Raw genomic sequence first — 23,144 nt, 5'->3', positions numbered from 1 at the left:
CAAAAAGAATGCAATGTCGAACAACTGCAAAAAGCAATCGCAGAAAAAGAGCAGTTTAAAATTAATGGGATGAGAAAAACAATAAAAACAACTTAAAGTTATTTAACCTAAACTAATAACTGCTCAATCACACTAAGATTGAGAAAACAATACAACGGCTTGCTAGGGCTGGACCTTATTTTTTTCAAAAGCCAAAGAAGAATGAAAGAAAAACAGGCTAAAATTTTTGGCTAAAAATTTCCTTGAAAACTATGTTATTGGTTCCTTAGCACAGTCACTTCGCCGCAAGTCATCAGATTTTGGAGTAAGAGCAGAAAATATTTTGAATTATGGTGAAGAAAAAGGATAAAAGAGAATTAAAGCGAAAGAAAAAAGGTTCTTTCAGTGCTGACACTGGAAATGGTTTTTTTCTGGTGATATGTTTCATTATAGTGACCATATGATTTGATTACTTTTTGACCAATATGATTCATATATTCATTTTCTTTGAATACAAAAAAACATCAGATTGAGTGGTAGGTGGCATCGTGTCAGATCCAAAAATCACCTGCGGAGATCCCAACTCCAACTAACCTTGAGCATTTCTATCTCTTTGAGGAGTTGATCAATGAACCTGTCTTTTTCCAACTTTACAGCTCTCATCTCCTCTTTGACCTCCCGGATCTCACCATCCTTTTCCTTCTTCACCTGCTCCACTTCTTTATTCTTCTGGTCTTTGATCTCTATGATGGCTTCCTTCAGAGCCGATATTTCTGAATCACGCTCCTCTTTTGACCTTGAAAGAAACTTGATTCTATATTTTCTATATCTGCAAACATAATTTTGACCTTGAAACAATTTATTAGATTTTTTCTTCGCTATTTTTTAAATTAATAAAATAAAGTCAATCTCTGAATCGTTCAAAATTTGCTCTGTTCAAAGATTTTTTTGTCAATTCTACATTCCCCAGTCGAGACCAGATGGTTATCTTGCAAGATTCTGCCAGAATCTTGCAAAAACTGTCTATCTTGCAAGATCTGGCACAAAAATGGTTATCTTGCAGGACCTGGCAGAAAAATGGTTATCTTGCAAGATCTGCGAGGAAAAGGTTATCTTGCAAGATTCTTGCAAGTTCATTCCGGTCGAGCTGTCTTCTTATTTGCTCCCACTCATGCAACACATTTCATTTTGACCAGAAATTTACTTAAGAATCAGTTGCGTGTTTTTTAAGAGAAACATTAAACTTAAATAAGTTTTGAATCTGGAAATATGAATTATCCGAAGAAAACAAAATAAATTCTGCCTTTGAGAACTGTTAGCACAAAATAAATTACTATTAAAAACTATTTTTTTCAACTTTATAAGATTTACAAAACTACACATTTTAAATTAATAAAATAAAGTCAATCTCTGAATCGCTCAAAATTTGCTCTGTTCAAAGATTTTTTTGTCAATTCTACATTCCCCAGTCGAGACCAGATGGTTATCTTGCAAGATTCTGCCAGAATCTTGCAAAAACTGTCTATCTTGCAAGATCTGGCACAAAAATGGTTATCTTGCAGGACCTGGCAGAAAAATGGTTATCTTGCAAGATCTGCGAGGAAAAGGTTATCTTGCAAGATTCTTGCAAGTTCATTCCGGTCGAGCTGTCTTCTTATTTGCTCCCACTCATGCAACACATTTCATTTTGACCAGAAATTTACTTAAGAATCAGTTGCGTGTTTTTTAAGAGAAACATTAAACTTAAATAAGTTTTGAATCTGGAAATATGAATTATCCGAAGAAAACAAAATAAATTCTGCCTTTGAGAACTGTTAGCACAAAATAAATTACTATTAAAAACTATTTTTTTCAACTTTACAAGATTTACAAAACTACACGTCTAGATTACTTTTTCTGATGGAAACATTATGTGATATTATTCTTTGCATCTTAAACAGCTTCCTTTCATTTAATTCAGCTCTTTGCTCTCTTTGAGCAACTCTTTTTAGTTTTTTGCCAATGCCCAAAAAATGTGATTATTGATGGCTTGTCATTTTTTTGAGCTTCGAAGGAGTTTAGAAGAGCTTTTGCGCAAATCTCTTGCTGTCTCGCATTAATCGACTCATCTTGAAGGATCTAGTGCAAAAAAGTGATATATTAGAGGATTCTGACAGAGAAATGATTATTTTGTAAGATTCTGGCAGAAAAATTGCTATCTTGCAAGATTCTGGTAGAAAATGGTTATCTTGCAAGATTCTGGCAGAAAAATGGTTATCTTGTAAGTTTCTGGCAGAATGAATGGTTGCATCTGCCAGAATCTTGCAAGATAACCATTCGAAATCGACTGGGGTTTTGAGTGTGATCTAGGATTGTTATTATCGATGTGTTTTATTATCGATCCCGATAATTGCAATAATTCAGCTATTTTTACAAACACAGGGCTTCTGCAGTGCTGAATGATGCCGAAAAATCAAAAATACTGAATTGAGGGAAGTTGGTTTGTCTAACTTGAGTGCCTCGTCCATCATCCTGTCCAGTTCTGATCTGAGTTTCTCGACATCAGCATCTCTGCCCTCCCAGACCTTCTGCAGTTCATCCTTCAGTCTAGTCACTTCGGCGTCTCTCTCCTCCCGCATGCGCTCAACTTCCTAAATAAGCAACATGTGAACATGTCAGTTAAAAGCGATTCAACCAAAATCTTATAACTTTTTCGTAAGTCCAGGTAGAATCAATGTGATAATAGTGCTCAGATGTATTCTATCCCCCCCCCCAAAAAAAAACCACGTCCCCAGGCAGCATATAAGTTTTAGGTCCCCAGGCACACGTGCCATATTTTTACATAGTAACTTTTTATACAACAAGACATAGTTTGTAACGGAAGGCATTAAAAACACTGGAGAGGGGTAGGGATATATGGAGGCCCAGGTCTAGGTACAGACTTATGAAAAGATAATGCTCGACCAAAATGTTCTATGAAAAGGCCACACTTGACTCATTTGAGCTATGAAAATATAATAGCTCGACTTTAACTAGGAAGCTCGACCGTGTAATTATAGTCAATATTGCCCCCCTTACTAGACTTTTAAAATCTTTTCATACGTCGAGGCCTAGGCCTGGGGGGTTTGAGGGTGGGGGGGGGGGGGGTGGGGGTTGGCAAGAGAATACGTCCTAGTGTTCATGAATAACTAAATAACTGGGTAAGGAAACACTGAACAAAAACTAACATGATACCAAAAAAAATCAGGAAACTATCGAGATTGAGCTTTCTTTTGACTACCAGTTCTTCAGCAAAGCTACCTTTTTGCGCAAATATCTATTCCAGTGAAGCGAAAATTTGCAAAACGAGGTAATTTTGTGAAAAGAATCTTGTTAGATAATATGAAGATATGTAATTTGTGAAGAGAAGCGGTTGTCAACATAATCCAGACATGTGACCCTTAGGTTAAAAATTACATATCAAACGAAATATGAAAAAAATATTTCTCGATATTGCTCCCAAAAACTGATCAAAGAAAATGCTTTCGTCATTGTGTGAAAAAAATATAAAAATTTGTGATAAATTCACCCCTAAACCTTGGACACGTTATCGCACAATTTTTGTTCCCGTTTCGGGGCATAATTTTTTTCGCGATCTGAAAAAACATGTTCGCATAAATTGTTAATTAACGGATCAAGTGGCTGATCATTGAAAAAAAATCTGAAAAATAGTCTGATCAAACGAAAATCTGAGCTATGGTCTGATAATGAGACAAAAAATGAAATATGGAATGAAATTGGATTTATTCTGTTGTAAAAATAGCACAAGCGCCTGAGGCGTAAAACATATATCGCAGCTTGAAACGCATATTCTTATAATGATTTTTCGCGCAAGGTACCCTAGAGAGTTTTGTTAGGGTATGGCCGTTACCTGGGCATTTCTGTCTCTTTGGGTTTCGAGTTCCCGCCTCAGACTGTCCAGATCCCCTTTTAGTTCACTCTCACTGGCCGCTTTCTCCCCCTTCAGTCTCTGCAATTGGGTCTCCAAATCATCTCTAGTTCTGTCACACTCTTGTCTCCATTTGTCAACTTCCTCGTCTTTCGTTTGAGAAAGTCTGAACAAAATTTGGACAAACAGTGAACACTTCATTTTGTCCTCAACTGTAGTACTAGGTAATCATTTTTGATATAAGCGTTGAAAACTCGACTCCAACAAAATTAATTACAGTTTCTGACTTGGAAGTTTAAAGGGAATTGCTCGTTATCAATTAACATACTTTTCAACAAAAACATCTTCTTGAACCAACATAACTGTAATCAATTGCTAATTATATAAATCTTTTGAGAAAAAACCAAACATAATGCAAAAAATTGCTAAACTAGCCTAGATGCCCGCAAAACATCAGAAAAATTTTTTTAAAAAATTTAGAAATAACAGAAAACTTTAATTAATGACCTGTTAGCTTCAGAATACTTTTCAACCAGGACTGCAATTTTTTCCTACATTACTAGCGTCTACCGGTACCCAATTTTACGAGTAAAAATACTAACTTTTGTAACAACATTTAACTTTTCCTATCTTAATACAATGTACGTGTGAAACGTACTTACAAACTTCGAGGATGAAACGTACTTACAAATTTCGAGAATTCATTCACTGGAAGTTGAAAAATGGAATCTAATTTTTGCGCGCAAAATATTGCGACAGTACTGCAAAATACTGGGAAGTGCGCGCGAATTTCTTTGTACCTAGTTTTTGTTTTGGTATATCGGTACGCGCTAGTAATATCTAACCAGTTCAAACCTCTTTATCGAAAATAGCAAATACTAAAAAAAAACAGCTTAAAAAGGCTGCCGCTAAAAAATCTCTTACAGAATTTTTTATTCAAACTCCTATGTCTCGTTCTTTCGAACACAGTGGCATGAACAAAAAAATTCACTCCCTGTTCGATCCGCTCTCCAATTTTGTTCAAAACTCAAACATCTCCATTTTCTTCATGTGTTTCATTTCCTGATTCAAAATTTACTGCAAAGAAATTTGATTAAAAAGTCAATTCTCTAATACTCTCTTCCAAGTCATAAAAACTGGGAAACGAAAGTTATTTTACAGAAACAATAAAATGTTTGTTTATTATTATTGTTTCGGCTACATAAAGCTGGAAGAACATAAATTTTTTATCAAAGAAAAATTAAATGCTAACAGCAATTTTTTGCGTCTAATATTACATGAAGTAAACTTTAGCAAATTCGTTCATGACGCATTTTTTGTCAATTCGTCAGAATTCTGATTTAGCTATCCTCTCAAGAAAATAAAGATTTTTGATCAGTAAAAAATCAATTTTACCTTCTGATTTCCTCAGTGAGTCGTTCCATGTCCTTCTGGCTCTGTTCCTGCTGTTTCGCCTTCTCCCCTATGACGTCACTCAACTGTCGCCTCAGCAGTTCCATCTCACTGTCTCTCTCCTGCTTCAGTTTCTCAATCTCTTTGCTTTTATCTTCGGCTAATTTGTCCATGTTTTGCTTCATTTTCTCTTGTTCTGAAAAAGTTCAAAAAATTAGCATGTAAAATCCAGATTAAAACGAAAGGATAAGTTACTGAGGGTTTAAAAAATTAATAAAAAACAGAAATTTATTTATATTTAATTACTGTAGCGATTGTTCTATGCTGTTCTCATTTCGTTTTATTTTGTTATTATTTGTTGATAAACGAAAAGGATGACAATAATAGTCCAACTCTCTTACAGACACGTGAAACTTGTGTAAAATTGTTTTTGAAGTTAAGCTTGCTTCCCCGCTAAATGCTTGGAGTTTTCTTATTTCAAAATCAACCTAAAATCAACAAATCAAGCCATAGTTTATCCATAGATTGTTTAAATTTTTTTGATCTGAAAAAAAGTGTTTGCCTTCAGTATAAAACCGCATAAATAATTATTTCAACTGTTCTAACTTCCAATAAAGTGGAAATTGGTAACTTCATATCAGCTATTTTCTGTTAGGCCAGTTTTGGACGACCGATAATTTTGGCAGCACGATTTGGCGAAACTTTGGAGAGAAGATACAAATGTTGTATCAATGAAAAAATCTTGAAAAAATGAATCTATTCTACTTTTCTCAATAAAAAACTGAGGCTCAACCATAACAAAATTTTTCCAGATTTTGACTGTTCCAGGATTCTTGTGTCAATTTTTAATGGGTGATATTGAAGTTGCCTATCGGAACAAATATTTGCCTTTTCGGGCGCTGTCTTTTTATGGACTGTTCTCCTATTTTCAACATTTGTTTTCAATGACACTTCAAGAAAGAGGAATGTATTTAGTCCGGCTGATGTAGAAAAAGAAGCAAAAACTAAGTACTTTTAAGACGGCGTGAGACGTTTTCCTACTCTTTTCAAATTAGAATGGGAAAAAATATTTGGACAAACGTTTTGAGATGGAAACCTTTTTATTATGCGCGGCAACCTAACCATTGTTTCAATCTCTTGATTTCGAATAAATAGAAAAATTTCTGATTTTAATTAAAAACCAATTCATGTGTTCTCATGTTGCATGATTGCAACTTCTAAATTCCTCAACGGGGTGCCAATTTTTTACGCAAATATTATTTATGCTAATTATATGTGCGTAAACATTTGAGTCAAACTTATTTTGCTAGTTTTTTTTTTCTGTTGTGCGGTCTCATTGACTTCTTTATTATTGATCACAATAGCTCTTTAAAAAGGTTTACATGAAATCATTCAAAAATTTTACTCCTTTCTAACAATTTAAGCTACTTCGATAACCTTTGTATTCGAAAGAGGGGGTGATTTTCTAAATTTTTGTTCACTATGTTTGTCGTATCATCCAGTATTTTTAATGAAAGTCCTAGTAACTCCTTGATTAGACATAATTCAGATCATTTAATTACTTCAGCTAATAACTAAAACTGTTTAGCCGCTTTATCGCGCTTTGATTGTCCTATCATTTAACACCATTGATAACCAAAATCAATGAAAATTCTGATCAATCCAACAAGAAGAAATTGTACGCAATTGTTTTTTTGTAGTTACTGGTTATGTTTAATTTAACGCTATTTGTTATAAATAGGCCCAGTTATTCGTTTTTGATTGAACTCTTAATCTATATGGTTTATGGATTCTCAGTCCTGAAATTCATAATTCAAATTTCCTTCCCAATAAATTGAGAATTAACCTATCTAAAGTTCCAGTTTGGAGAAATTGGTTTTCTGTTTGTTTTAAAACCAATCAATTATGGAAAATGTACGGAGTTTTCATTCTCTTTCCTCCATATGTTCTTTTTTTGTTCCGACCCCACTTGTGGGGGGGAGGAACTATATACTCAAATGGGTTTTTTTTGTTCCGTGAATTTTGGCCGACCGATATATTCATCGTAGAGAAATGTGCGCGGTATCATTAAAAAGCTCGTCCAGCGTAGAATTCGAAATTAAAAAGATTTTTTTGAATTTCGTTTTTTTTCGAGGAGTTATCGAGGTTTAAAGTTTCATGTGAACACTGGATATTTGGTTCACTTTTACCGTAATTTTCGTTCGAATTAACGTATTTTCTACGAAAAATTTAATTCAAAACTAGATTTCACGCCAAAAAGTAAATCAATTTTAGGTTTTTAATAGACGAAAGGAGATAATAAAGACTAGTTCTAGTCTTAGGGGGAAGTTTAATATATAAAAAAAATTCGAATTAGGTTTGGGAGCTCTTTTTTTAGAAAATTTTGCTTTTTTTTTGTTTTTTCAAGTCACCTAGAGACTACTAGACAATTTTAATATCAAAGTTCCATTAATGACAAACCTCTTTTACGATCAAAAGAAGCCCAATGAACAAAAAATTTGTTTCGAAGGGATCGCTCATGTTTTTTTTGGACTCGTATCTCAAATTTCGTGATTACAAATGAATTTTTGATTTATTTTTTGAGGTTTTACTAAAGGTTTAAAATCCTATGGCATAAACTTGTTGACTAAAGGTGCAATAGATTTGCTAATGAGCATTAGGGGAACCTATCTAGTGCTGTGAGTGGACAGCTAATGGCTGTTAAGACTTTGAAAATAAATTTTCGAAAGTTTTTTTAAAATTAGTAAATCATAAACTTATTTTTGTGAACTGTAAGTTCGCATCAGTAAAAACAGGATTGAACTCCTTCATACCACTACAACATAAGTTAATCTCATCGGCGGCTTTATCAAATAACTATTGGTTATACGTCTTCAATGCCACAAGATTTCAAATTTAAAAAAAAATTTTTTGGACATTTCGTTTTATTGGTTCATTTTGAAATCTTATCACGTCATCCGAATATTGATGGCTACATCTTCCTTTAGTGAAGACGTCCAAAGGATCATAGATAAAACTTTCTGAGAAAAAATATGGTTTAAATGGCTTCAACATTTTCTTCTCCCTTTTTTCTAAAGAAATTTGGTTTTTGCCTGTATTTGTTGTTTTTTTCATAGTCATAAGACACATTGTGATGTCTTATTGATAACCTAGGCATGATAAACGTCTTTGTATTCACATCGTGGCACAGCTGAGCGCATTCATTTTTCTTTGAAAGCTTTTGAGATTAATGGCTGTTAAGACTTTAAAAATATTTTTTTTTGTTTTTTTTAACAGAAATCAATCTTAAGCTTATTTTCGTGGATTGTATGTCAGTCTCGGTACTGACAGAACCGCTTTTTTTCTACATCAGCAACAATTTATCTAGTTAGCGGTTTTGTCTTCTAACTATTGGTTTTTTTGACTTCGGTGCACGAGTTTTCATAGTTTTTATAATTTTTGGATTTTTTTTAGTAATTTTGGTTCCTTTTGAAATCGTATTACATTATCCTAATATTGATAGCTCCCATTGGCTTAATGAAGACGTTCAATGGATCGTTGAAAAAGTTTTCAGAGAAAAAAGCTTATGGTTTAAGTAGCTTCGACACTTTCTTCTCTCAATTTTCTACCGAACTTTTGGATTTTGCCTGTTTTTGTTGTTGTTTTCAGAGTCAATGACTTGTTGTAATGTCTTATTGATAAATTTTGAATGCCAAACATCCTAGTCGTCAAATCATCTAGGCATAATTTAGCGTATTAAATGCCTTCCGTTGAAAGCTGTAGAATTTTTCGACTTTGATACTATGGGTTTTCTCAAAAATTTCGTGGTTTTGATGTATTTTTTCTTTGCCATACGACTTATTGTGATGAGTTATTGATGTCCCATGAATAAAACCTGTGATTGCTATTTCATCGAGGCAGAATTTATTGTGTTTAATCAACTTAAAATGTAGCATTTTTTTAAAAAATTCAAACATCTATTTTTGTTATCTCTTCATTTGGTTGACAATTAAGTCAAAAATGTAGATGAGCTCGGGTCGGAACTTCATGTGCGAAGGCACATTAACGAGCCGCCTTGTTTATTTTAAAGACAAGTCTCCTAATCAATGAGAACTACTTTTTGTAATCTAATAGGCTTGTTCTTGTTATAAACCGCAAAACAGTTTGTTCAGAGAGTTCCTCCGAAAAGCATATTCTTTTGTTTTTGTTAATTAGATGATAAAAGAAGTTTTAAGTACACAAAAGTACAGCAATAAAATGTAAAGAAACTCTTCTTCCATATTTTTTTGCTTTTCTCGCAAAGGACAAATGTTCTCAATTTGTTCAAAAATCACAACTGTCAAACAGAAAATTTTTTTCTGTGAAAACTTGACTTTTATTGCAGACGAGTGTGAACTCAGAGCCCAATATTCACTTAGAAGAGATTAATCTTAGATTTAGGGCAAGCTTTCTGTGGTTTCTTTAACCAATTCCTTATCTCAATTGTCATTGGTCAACCACCTGAAAAATCGTAAAAATTAACAAAAATATTTTTAAGGAAATCATGGTGTTATTTTTCAAAGAATACTTTCTCCATTTCACCATGTTTTTCAGACCGTTGCCATACTCAGTGGCTCGTGAAATGACATGAATCATATATATATATATATATATATTATATATATATATATATATATATATATATATATATATATATATATATATATATATATATATATATATATATATATATATATATATATATATATATATATATATATATATATATATATATATATATATATATATATATATATATATCAATGAAAGTAATGCCACCGTCTGAGTTATAAATTTGAGCCAATTTCATATATAACCAAGAAATTGCATTTGCGGTTATCTGAAACAACTTTTTAGCTATGTGGGGACTGCTTGATTCTGACGTGCCAACCACGCGTTTACAGGTTTTGAAAAACAACAAACATTTAAATTACGTGAAATATATCGAAAGACAACTATACAAATAGGCAAAAAAAAATTCTTTTTTGTGGTGAGCATATTAATCAATTTATGTGTTTATTCATTGAAATATATTTAAATGAAATACTCTGTCAGGGTGATAACTTCAACTATTCAGTGCTAACGAGCCAAAGTTTAGTTTAATTTTTAAAATCTGTTTCACAGTTTTATTTGGGAAAGACACCTTCCAAAAAAGTGATGTCCCCGTTTACTGCACAAATCGTGGAACGCGTTATTTTTATGGAGCGTGCTCGTGCTCAATAAAAATAACGCATAAAATATTTTCGGAGAAATTGAAGCTTAATTTTTCTTTAAAAAATGTTGACTTCAACGCTACCCTTTAAGCGTCTTCTTTATTTTCATAATTCTTAATAGGTTTATTGTTCCTAATTATCAACTTTATGCATATTAAATTTGTTTAATTTAGTGAAGAGATGAAAACTTGAGTTCTATTTTTTAGAACACTCTTCTACTTATTTGCGAGCACATATTACCGGATCGTCTTCTAAATCTAATGTTACCCCAGTGAAATAAAAAAAGCGAATTTGTTCGATTTATCTCCCTAAGATATTCTTGGCTAGAAACACCCCCTTTTTTCTGGAATATTATACAACCCCATATGTCTTCGCATTGAGCATCAAAATCTATTTGCGAAAATGCAATCCCAAGAGTCATCGGAAATAGTATTTCAAATATGAAATTTGAGGCGCTTTCTTAAAAATGATGAGATTTAAATTGACGAACTTCACGATGCTCATGAATTTTGTACTGAACATTAAATCAACTGATCGTTTTCAGATTTATTCGGAGTTTTCTTTTGACGCAAAAAAGGGTAGAATTCACTGAAACGCAAGTCAAATCTAGTTATCAAAAATGATAACTGAAGTCATTATAACTTAACTAAAGAAGGACAGCTGAAAACTTCAAAGTTTGAGTCCAAACTTTTTTGACCAGGAGTTAATTCGTTTTTTAAACACTCGAGTCAAAGATCTGCATATTTGATCAACAGTGCATTTTAAACAAAATTTAAACTTATCTAAAGTTTCCAACTAGAAGGAAAAGCGACATACCTTTAATCAAATCTTCTTTCTGTCGATTTTGTTCCTGTCTCAAGGCTTCCATGTCTTTCTCCTTTTCCTTAATCTTCTGATCAAATTCCCCTTTCTCCTTCTTTCGGCTTTGTTCACTTTCGTCTTTCTGAGCCTGCATCTGTTTTTGCATGTCTTCAATCTGATTGGCCAGTTGAGCTCTGGATGATTCGGAGTCCCGTTTAAGGTCTTCGATGCTGGCACGGTAGTCCAGCATGGCCCTGATAAAAAAAGGGTCAGAAATTCAAGTTGAAGCTTTGGTCGAGGTCTAAATCTTAGGTTTAAAGAACTGGCAACATTAAAGTTCAACTGTTGACGATTTTATTGAGCAGAAGAATTATTATTATCTTGCAAGATATATTGCAATGAATGTTTATAAAGCAATGTTTCTATTGCATTTTTATGTGCAATTAGTTAACATGCCGAGAAAAATAATGAAAAGATATGAAAAGTGAAAATCAACAAAGAAAACTTTCCAAATGTTATTGCTGGGGTATCAAAATTATAAAAAGGGAAAAGTTTCAGTACAAAAAAATCTTTGCTATTTGATTGTACTTATATGCGTTGAAAAATCAGAGGGAAGTTAATTTTTTATTCCGAAGTTCAGAAAGGTTTTCTTCTTGAAAACTTAAGAAAAAAAGACGGAAAAATTACTTTTCAACATCTGTTACTATCATTCAGAATAAAAAGAGCTGAAGAAAATATCGAAAGATAAATTTTGACCAAAGTTTTTGATGCTTGTTTAAAAAAAACTATTTCCGAAGCTTGGAAGAATTATCTCAAGAATAAGTTTACTTCAAAAAAAAACTATTAATCGAAAGCCTCCCCAATAATCTTATAGAATACTGTATTCGAACACGCCAGGAGTGCAAATGCCCTGAATTTAGAAATCCTGTATTTTTGTTTTTCATGCCTAATGGAGTAACTCAAGTGTAGGCTTTTTCGGTCAAATGATGAGAATTCCAGAACAATGTAATGCCATGACACAGACAGGAAATTGTGTAAAATATGAAAAATATTTCGACGTTATTCAAAAACCAAAATATTAATCAAAAATTTTATATTATATAATTTTTGTTGAATATGGTTGTCACTTGTGTGATAAAAGACAACGCCGCAGTATGTTGTTGCGGTAGTTATAGAATTTTGACTCAGACGCAAAGCTGCATAACCCAGAGTTTTTCTTTAAAAATTTTCATTTCTGTAACAGCATAAGAACAAGACAAAAAAATCGCGACTGAGTGACAGTTGAGTCAAACGGTAGTTCAAGTAGTGTTGTCGTTCTGACTTTACATTTGACAAGTGCAATCAATCATTTCTGTTCTGCGCAACGAACTGTACAGTTTAATTCAGTTTCTGTTCTTTGTCGCCGCAGTAAACATTTACTCCGAATCTTGTTCTGCCCAGTCCAGAAATTTTGGACGGCATTCTATCAAGCGCCGGTCCAAAGATGACGGCTTGGTTACTCCCTAGTACAAATCTTTTGTAAAATTTGCAATTCTTGCAAATTTTTGCTCAATAATCCCAAATTACAATTATTATTTACAAATTGTATTTTCACAACATCAAATTTGTAAACAAAAAATTTTAGTAAATAATGCAATTTGCTCAAATTTAGAAGCAATCGCCCGAGTTTGTTCCGATTGAGTTTGTCTTATAATAGCTGATTTGTTTTTTAGGATCAAAGATTAAAATCTGTTTTTGAGTAATTGTAAAACTAATGCATTCTTTCAGAAACACTCATTAATAAATGAAATTTCGTACTTCTTTTTCAGCTAGAGCTCTTTAAACTAGAGTATTTGCTCAAACTACTAAAGAAGCGCAAATGTAGTAAGAATCGTCCGTACGCTCATTTTGATTGGCATGATTTAGACACAGAATTTGTTAAACGTACGAAATGTTTTGCATTTTTGATACAAAAATTTGAGCGTGTTGTTCATAAAGCTTTCAAGCGTTGTGATTGCGTCCTTCTTGTTGGAATATGAAACGTAGTTCTTCGGACAAAATCTGTAAGAATATGGGAATATATTGAAAATGTTTCTTAGTTCGATGACAAAACCAATCGGACAAACATAAATTAACTTTCTTTTTCATTGTCGAACTCTGATGCAAATTCTGTTGATTAGGTCACGTTCATAGGATTCTCAAATGTTTCTCGTGGTTCGAAACGAAACAAACCGACAATTTCCAACGTTTAAGAAATGAACATGCCTGAGATGCCAAAGAAAAAAAAACGTAAGTGCTCATGCTGTTTCTGTCTATCTAAAACCGCAAATACCGACATTTTCTTACAATTAAAATCGACAAATTCTGAATAAGGAGAGATTTTTTCTTACTCTGTGATTACTCTGATTGAATTTCGACTTCCTTTGTAGGTTGTGTATGTATATGCATCACGTGGGGATTTTTTTGAAGCAGCTATTTTAATTTTTACATTAAGTTTGGAAAAAGTGCTTTTCCTAAACCATATTAACAATTTATTGTACGATTGGGCGCCTTTTTGACCATTTCAATCATATATAACTTCAGTAACTGGTGTAAAATAATTGGTTGAATTGAGCTCCTATGTTTTTTTCCGTGGCTATTGACATCGGCAATAGCAGTTTAAGCTTGTTTTTAGCAAACTTAAATAGTCTCAATTTAAAGATCTTTTCGTTTAAATTTTCTGTTTTTAAGTTTTTGCCTTGTTCTTCTCTTTCAGAATAATTTTTTTCGTTTTCAAATTTTAGCGTACAGTTTTTGACAGGGTTATGGATTTAAAGTTCGATCAATTAAAGCTTTGATAGCATATTTAAAAAAAAAAACAAAATGATTGTTTCAAAAAGTTGCCAATTTTTGTTCTTACTCAGATTTTATGTGTTTTACAGTGCGTTCAGGTGTCCCTTAGGTGCTGAATCAATCAACAGAAACTGGAAACTGCGTTGGGAACAGTTTTTTTTTAGACTTTTTGACTTTTTAGTATACAGCAAAATTTAATAGAAAATAACCGATTCTTTAGGTTTTGTTCTTTATCTATTCCCTTTTGCTCAATTTTTCTCAACTTTTGAGATGTATTGTTGGTTATATTGATTCAATCGTTTGATAATCAATTGTTGGGCTAAGTTGTTTTATACCAGACAACCATGCTTCTTGAGTTGCCACTTAAAGAATACAAAGAAAATTTTTTCATAATTTATTTACTCCGGTTGTTGCTTCATATTGACTAGTGTAATAAAATAACAGATGTACCAGATATTTGTCGGCTTGTGCAAATTTTGTTTTACTTTTAGTCACTTTTGGAGTCTAGCGGCTATGTTTTTAAGATCCGTTCACACATTTTGACGATTCTTGAAGTCAAATTGGAGTAGTGATTTTAGTCACGCGGAAAAAGGAAGTGAGCGAAAAAGCGAGTGGTATTGGGGCGTGAAATTGTTTCTCTCGAATTTTAAATTAGACTGAAAAAATAGGTTTTGAACGAAAAATAATTCTTTCTCTAGTCATTTTTTGTTCACATGCGTCACTTTTTCCCTGATTTTCACTGTTTTTTTCTTCAATTTTTATGATCGGATTTTTTTCTAAATAGCTCTTCCAACACAATCAAAGTCCATTTTGCATCTAGTTGTTTGTTTAATCAATGAAATCCTTGAATTGTAGGCCAAGACTTGTCCTGCTATGTTTTTTTTGAAATCGCAGGCTCAAGATTTCACAATATAGGGATCTATTCTCCGAAATCAAAATAGAACCAGAAAATTATAAAACAAAGACAAGAACTCACTGTTCCCTCTCAGCCTTTTCCCTCAGAATTTGGTCCTCTTTCTCAGCCATCAACTTTGCCATTCTCTCTTTGACAGCATTCACCTCCTGTGCCTTGACCTCCCCACTTTCTTCCGCTTCTTTTTTCACCCTCTCCAGCAAATCCCGCATGTTTCCCAACTCGTATTCCTTGTCCTTCTTCATTTTGTCAACCGCCCGTTCTAAGTCTTCTTTTTCACGTTTCGCTTCGCCTGAACAGACATCAATCAGTGTTAATTGTTTCTAGCATTATTAACAAATTTTGTTCATGATATTTTTCTTATGAATTTCCTTTTGAAAATTCTGTTCAAAAACTATCTTTGCCATTTTTTCTGAAGAAATATCTCTCGGTAATATCTAAGCAAAACGCAAAACAACGCAGTTGAATCCCCCCCCCCCCCCCCCCCCCCCTCCACTCAAATAACACACCGCGCATAGCTAGTGAAATAAACGCATATCCCCTCTCTCATTACCGTAATTATACCCTAACGCTTGTGGGCATACTTTCGTTCAGAGGGGAAATATAATGCTAGAAACCCTAACAAGGAGGCTCCTTAATGTCCGTTCACACATGATGTTCCGACTCGCGCTCATCTAAATTTTTTACATAGCTGTCTTTTGACTTACATTTTTGACAAAGAGATAATCAAAAATATGTTTGAGTTTTAAAAATTCTTTACACAACCAAACTAATAATTGAAATAAATAATACCATGCCCCATTAGAACGAGATCTGGCATTAAAAAGAGTACGAGAAAGTAAATAACAACAGAAAAGAGCAAAAACAAAAATTTCCCGGCAAAAACTCAATATCTAAATTTAAATGCAAGTAGTAACAATGTCAAATTACAATCAGACGAAACCCTAACTACACATATTTACTTTTTCCTAACTACACAGCTGATGGAATCTTTCCTTAATGAGACTAGGTAAGAAGTCGACAAAAAGAAGAAGTAATGATGCGAAATTCAAAAGTCAATCAACATTTTTTAAACCAAATAATTTCAAAAGTCTTTAAAATCATTAGCTTTTAACGAAATAATTCCTGATAGATTAACTAAAAAGTCATAATGAAACCAGTAGGATCTGTTTTTGGTTAGATTAAGTCATAGGAACGGACTAAAAAATACAGAAAAACTCAAAAAAATACGAACAATAAATTAAAAACTTTGCGAAAATACAGATTAGCGAAGTCATTAAAATCATTAGCTATTATCTGAATATTATGTATTTATATTTCAATTCCTATTTATACTAATTCAGCTAAAATTATACTGAATGAGTGACTAAGTTCAATTACGACACATTTGAATATGATTGGCAACCGTTATTACGCGATGAAAAAATAACGAGAACTCGTGCATCGAAGTCATAACAATAAAAGTTAGAAGATAAAACACTTAACTAGATTAATTTCAGACGAAATAGAAAAAAAAGAGGATTCGGTCATTACTGAGACTGACTTACTGTTAACATAATTAAGTTTAAGATCGGTTAATGTTACAAAAAATTCTCGAAATATCATTTTGAAAGTCTTAACAGCCTTTAAATTCAATAGTTTTCAACGGAAGTCAATGAATACGCTCAATTTTGCCTCGAATGGAGGAAAAGGATTTTTGTTATGCACTAGTAAACAATAAGACATCACAATAAGTCTTGTGACTAAGGAAACAATAACAAATACTGGCAAAAACCAAAATTTCAGAAGAAAAGTGCGAGAAGGAACAGTCGAAGCCATTTAAACCATAAGCTTTTCTCTGATATTAATATCAAAAAATTGTGATAAAATTTCAAGAGGAACCAATACTACAAAAACTAATCAAAACTCTTTTAAAAAAATTGAAATCTTGTGGCATTGAAGTCATATAACAAATAATTAGAAAACATAACCATTAACCAGAATCATTTTTTTTGCAATAAAAACAAAGGAGGACTTTACTGTCATTTTTGAGACTGACTTACAATTCGAAAACAAGTTTATGATAATTTAATGACCTTTTAAGGTCATGAACTTTTATACTAAAAGTGAACAAAATCATGGAAAATATCCGGTGTTAACACAAAACTTCAATCCTTGATAACTCCTCGAAATTAACAAAATTAGAAAATATCTTTTTAGTTTCGAATTCTAAACTGGACGGGCTTTTCAATGATACCACTCACATTTCTCAATAATGAATATATCGATCGGCCAAAATTGGCTGAACAAAAAACCCATTTTAGTATATAGTTCCTCCCCATACAAGTTGGGTCGGAACAATTAAAAAGTAACCGATAGCGTATCAATATATCCACGTTGTGTATTATTTTATATACTGAGCGTCAAACGTAAGTTAGCACCCTGTCATTATTGATAAGTCAGATTCAGTGTTCGAAAAAAGAATTACACCAACTTTTAACAAAAACTTTAAAAAAAGTTATTTTAAACCACTGCTCCATTCAGCTGGTGATCTTGGCTGTTTCGTTTTGTTGTAACACGGAACGCTAACTAACCAAATATCTCATTATCAAAATAAAAACTCTGTCAAATAAGCTAATAAAATAAAAATTGTCTCCTATTGAAAATTTTTCCCTGTATTTTCATTTTTTCACAGATTTTCGTTCTGCTTCAAACGGGATATTATTACCTTGTGAATTCGTTACAACTTACATCTTATTAGCTGATTTGTTGGACTTTGCTTTTTTGAAAGTGAGATATCTGGTAAGTTAAGATCCGGTTTTATTTCAAAAATACACAGCCAAAATCATTAGCGAAGGCAGGTATTAGTGTAAAATCATTTTCCGAACAAATGGTAAAAGTTGGTGTGATTTCATGCTGAACATTGAATTTTTATTTCATAAAACTATATAGGGTGTTAATTTTTGACGTTCAGTATACCATACAGGGAGGGTTATTTTTCGGGGTTGGGTGTCTGTGTTGTTTGGTGTCCCGACCTTTGATCTTTGATGTGAAAAAAATCTATTTGAAATTACAATTCTCGGATCTATTCTGTTTCCCCCCCCCAGCTTAGTGGGCTTATATTTTTTACGCCCCCCCCCCCGGCGAAAGTGAAATTTTTTTACATAGTAAAGTGCTATATAACAACATATAATTTGTAACTGGTGGGGGGGGGGGGGGTCGGGGTGGGGGGGGGGGGGGGGCTGAAACAGAATTCTCAAAAAAGACCTTTGAGTTTTTCGGTTTCTTTCGCTCTCTCTTCTTGAGATCTGGCTAGTTCTTTCTTCAGTCTGTCCAGTTCATCTTGCACATTCACTCTCTGCTTTTCATTGTCAGACAACATCTTCTCGTAACTCTTCGTCTGGTCTCTGAACAGATTCAACAAATACGAAAAAATAATGAACAAAATCAACCGTATTTTTTGGAAAATTATTCAAAGTTATCTGGAAGTCAAAATTATGCACGGTGAAATAAGTATGTTCATGTTCAGAGCTGAAACTTTGAACAATTTTCGAGCCGGGCTTCATCGTGTATAGCATCTCATTGTAAAGTTTTATGAACATGATTTTATAGAAACAGATTTAATATATAACTCCTGAGCAGAAATCAAACTATTTGCTTTATTGCTATTGCATTGCACTAAATCAAAATAATCCTAAATTTTTTAGAAGCCTTTCAGCGCTTGTCTAAAAATGACAAATCTTACCTCGTTTCAGTTTTGTTTCATTAATTTATGATATTTAGAGATTCAATTTTGATTTTAAAAAAGTAATGCGTGTTGATTCACAAGCAGTGAATTTTTTTGACAAAATTTTTTTAAACCTTTCAAAATCTAAAAATTAAAGATGTTTAAACATAAATCAATAAAAAATATTTAAAAAGTTTTCAAATGGCATAAAAGCTCTGACAAGAACAACCGCAAATAAATGTTAAAGTAATTTTGTATATGGACTTAGGCCTCCACTTATAGAACGACCATGCTTGCCTGAAGTTGCGAATGAAAAGAATAGCGCAATTTTAATTGTAATCTCGACTTTAGCTGGACACCATTTTTTGCTTCTAGACATTACAGCAAACAAATTTTTGGAACGTGGAGTATAATTTGACCCAAAAATTTGCCTCTGGAAATAAGCTCGACCCAATTTTTTTGTTTTTGGACTATACCTCGACCCATTTTTATGCATCAGGTTTTTACATTGACTTCAAAATCTTGCTTCTAGAATTTTTATAGACTCCAATTAAGCACGCTCGATTTTAGCTCGACTTGAATGCTCGGCTCAACTTTTGCTTGACTCACAAAATTGAATTAAAAATTGGGTGGAGCTAATGACAAATCAATAGTCGGGCAAAAGTTTATTCTTGAGTCTGCAATACTTTACATGCAATTTTAATGCTCACTATTGCTTATAACGTATTCAGCATGCATGCGTTTCATCTTTTGAGATTTCGGAGGAACCACCAATCTGCATTGTTTTTTATATTAGGCGACGTCATATTCTTGGGGGCAAAGACAGCTATATAAAGCTATATTTTCATCAATGCTAATGGAAAAAAGACCATTGAACCATTGAACCAAAACCTACCGCACTCATTAGAGGTATGGAAATTTAAGGTATGGAAATTTTCAAATTAAATCAAAATTTTTGTGTTTCCAAAATGATATCCTAATAAATTGAAAGAGGGAGGAGAGAAAAAGTGCGTTGAAAAGATTAACCACGATTCTTTTACTAAGCAAAAAAATATTCTTTTAATGCTTCCAGACAAGTTTACTGCTATTTTCGATAGAAATTATTTTCAAAAAACCTAACGGATCCTAAAAACTCTTTTAAATTATATCTTCTATAATTATATGAGCTTCTGTAAAGTATTTTATTGGCCATGCCGCTGTCTTCACTATCGCGGTTAAAAAATTTTGTTACTCGACCGTAATTAGTTGGGGTTGATTCTTAAAAATTCATCATTTTATGTTCATGATTTCAGTTCGTTAAATTTTTATCTGCTATTTGAAATAGTTGTCACTGTTATTGTCCTCTAAAAGCCTCAAATTTACTTTTTTTCTACCAAGTGTGGGTGTGTATTTGTTAGCCGTAATAGCTGACGTACCAAACGGAATAGCAAACATAGCCTATAGCAACCGACCTCAATTTATTGTCGTAATCATTCCTAGCTTTGTCTCCCTCCTCTCTAAGTTTTCTCAATCTCTCCTCTCCCTCCGATTCTAATTGGTCCATTTTCTGTCTGCTTAGTTTCAACTCTTCCTCCATTTGTTGTTTTTGTTTCTCTTTTTTCCTCCCGTAATTTGTCCATGTCAGCCTGAAAACAAAAAATATATAACCCAATGTTGACAAGTTATCACAAATCTTTTTCATAAGGTGCTTGAGGAGTGTGAGATTCAATCCAATCGAGAAAATTCCTACACCATATAGGGAGTCAAAAAATTCTTCTTCGAAATTGGAATTGTGCCAAAAAATCTGGTCGAGCTTTTTAACTGCATAATTGAAATACTTATTTGTGAAAATTTCAAGATACATAATCTGGGGTCCAAAAGATGATCTAAATTCATTGCTCTCAGTTAGTGACGTCATCATACCTGCAATGCTCCTTTGTCCTTGGTGGCGTCATTTTTTGCTCTGTCCAATTCGTATTTCAGCTTCTCTAACTCGTTCTCTTTCGCACTCTAAAATTTAAAAGCGGTAAAATATAATAAGTCGACAAAAATTACAAGCCGGTAAAAATGAAAAAGTCAGTATGCCGGCAACTTGCGTTGTCACATAATACGACTCCTTTCCAGTAATACGATTCTTTGGCTGCAAAAATTCTGTTTGTATTTGGTATTTGGAGAAAACCACCTAACATAGATATTATAAATGATACAAAAAAAAACGCATTTACAGGACGAGAGTTTCTATAAAAGCAGCAAGGTAATTATAGAGATAATAAGTTAAGCCCAAACTTCTATCGCCCGATGCTTTGTAATTTTCGGCGCCATTTTATTCAATTTAGAAAACATATTTAGAAAAACTCTGAAATTATATGGATCAAGTTATTGTAGCCTATAGAGTTGTTGATAAGAAGGCGAAGACAGCTTTGATCGGCGGCAACTTTTCGGCGTTTTACAAGTTCTGTCACATCACCCCGAATGAGAAAATTTTGAACTTCAGTCCTGCACGCAGAAAAAAAAGGTAGTAAATGTGCAATGTGCAAAAATTGCTCAAATTCCAAGAAACCAATATAGGTTTCGAATCCCAATTTTTGCAATCACTATTAAAATGATTAAATTAAGAAAAATAAAAGTCACCTGATAACAATAGTAGCTCTCTCGTCATCATTAAGTGACCTGCAACTTTTTGCTATTGTTCCCTTAACTTTGTCTGAAAATTCGAAAACCAAAATTTTCGAAACAATGCCACAAATTTATGATAAATATAGTTAATTTGTAAGCAAAACTTCGGCCAAAGCTGTTAGATGACTGAGAGAAAAGTTTTATATAACCACTATACTCCCTTATGTCTGATATTTTCTCCAGCAAAATCTACCCTTTCTCCCAAAGAATCAGCTTCTTTTTGCTCTCTCATAATTAGATCAGTTTTTTAAAAAATTATTTGTTTGAAAAAAGGAAGAAAAATGGGTTTGTAACAACATATAGAAAGAAAATGTTTGAAGAAGAATGTAAATAGTAACACATTCTCTATTTTATAGCTTCAAGCGCAAAAAAGTGCTTTCATTTTGTCAATTTGAAATTTTAACGAATCAAATTTTTGTATGAAATCAAAAGGAAGACGAAAATTGTTATCACCTTGCTTTGGAAATTGCTTTTGCGCTCGAAAAACCTGGGAATGTTTCCAATTTTTTAAATGTTGAGACAGTTCAACTCAAGCAAGCAAAAAAAATAAAATTGCAAGTTTTGACGACTTGTCTAATCTTTTTAGTAATTATAGTTGAATAACGTTACATTAACAGGGTCAATTTAGCAAATTAGGAGGCAAATATTATTATTACTCGTATTATTAATTGCGTTACCCATTGCAGTCTTAATATCTGTGATAGAGCTTTTCAAATAGCATTTCGCTTCCACTTTTATCTTTTATTTTTTAGATTTTGTAAGCAGCATAATATAAATGAGGATGCTGCTCGTTTGTATTTTGTAGGATGATGCTATCAATGATATGAAACAAATTGGATTTTTTACATAACCTAACGTAACCAGTGTCTCATGTATCTCTTACAATAATAGTTCTCAAACAGTTGATTTTTGAATTTTGCAGCTCCAGGTTTTAATTGCTACAAAATATCCATCAAAATTGTCATATTTTTTCAAAAACTGCACTGGATTTGAAAATAAAATGCTTAGTAACAGTGTGACAATAGTAATATTAATAATAAAAACACAAACACACCCACACACACACACACACACACATATATATATATATATATATATATATATATATATATATATATATATATATATATATATGTATATATATATATATATATATATATATATAAATATATATATATATATATATATATATTATATATTATATATATAATATATATATATATATATATATATTATATATATTTATATATATATATATATATATATATATATATATATAATTGTTATGGTGGAAATTTTCAATTAAAGCTTGATTATCGGGTACCCTGTAATCGTTGGTTTTCACTTTTGGTGGCACTTATTTCATCCTCCATCTGTTGTTGTTTTTCCTTCAGTCTCTTCTCCTCAGCATCTCTCTCCCTCTGAGCTCTTTTCATCTCCTCCTCTTTCTCCCTCAATTTCTTCCCACTTTCTCCCTCCGATAGCTTTGCTTCCTCCTTCAACCTGCAACATCTCTGACCATAATATCATATTTTATCCCACTAAGTTAAACGAAACTTGACATATCTTAGGTGTTGATATAATTTTTGATATGAGAAAAGAAATTGGACTTTTGACCACGAATTTTTAACGACTTTCAATATTTTTGTAAGATTTCTGAAATTTTGTCGAGAAAAACAATCTTGTTGCATGTCATCTGTTTGGCATGTTTGTTTTCTTGGTTTGGTTTCTCTGAATCCTGATGCTCAA

At 32.6% G+C, this 23,144-nt stretch overlaps 1 protein-coding gene across 1 annotated transcript; it reads right to left on the bottom strand.

Annotated features, from left to right (window-relative positions):
- Nucleotides 1-538: 538 nt before the first annotated feature.
- On the bottom strand, nt 539-22,860 carry LOC142354621 (uncharacterized). The gene is made up of 10 exons (XM_075406956.1): nt 22,723-22,860; nt 20,643-20,731; nt 20,192-20,365; nt 18,281-18,420; nt 15,098-15,326; nt 11,326-11,564; nt 5,282-5,474; nt 3,869-4,052; nt 2,470-2,609; nt 539-775 (listed from the first exon to the last, which is right to left on the bottom strand). The coding sequence occupies exons 2-10, from the start codon at nt 20,672-20,674 to the stop codon at nt 544-546; spliced, it is 1,563 nt and encodes a 520-aa protein (XP_075263071.1). The 5' UTR covers nt 20,675-20,731; nt 22,723-22,860; the 3' UTR covers nt 539-543.
- Nucleotides 22,861-23,144: the final 284 nt, after the last annotated feature.

Source organism: Convolutriloba macropyga, chromosome 15, assembly GCF_964194025.1.
Source record: "Convolutriloba macropyga chromosome 15, txConMacr16.3, whole genome shotgun sequence".
NCBI lineage: Eukaryota > Metazoa > Xenacoelomorpha > Acoela > Convolutidae > Convolutriloba > Convolutriloba macropyga.
The sequence above is the reverse complement of the archived record's forward strand: the minus strand, read 5'-3'. Positions and strand labels throughout refer to the sequence as shown.

Excerpts from the sequence above, each read along its gene's own strand:
- LOC142354621 (XM_075406956.1), bottom strand. The coding sequence starts at position 20,674 with ATGACGCCACCAAGGACAAAGGAGCATTGCAG. Across the intron at positions 15,327-18,280 it reads AGAAACCGAAAAACTCAAAG|GCGAAGCGAAACGTGAAAAA; the intron begins GTCTTTTTTGAG and ends ATGTCTGTTCAG. Across the intron at positions 5,475-11,325 it reads GAAAGAAGATTTGATTAAAG|AACAAGAGAAAATGAAGCAA; the intron begins GTATGTCGCTTT and ends GAACTTTTTCAG.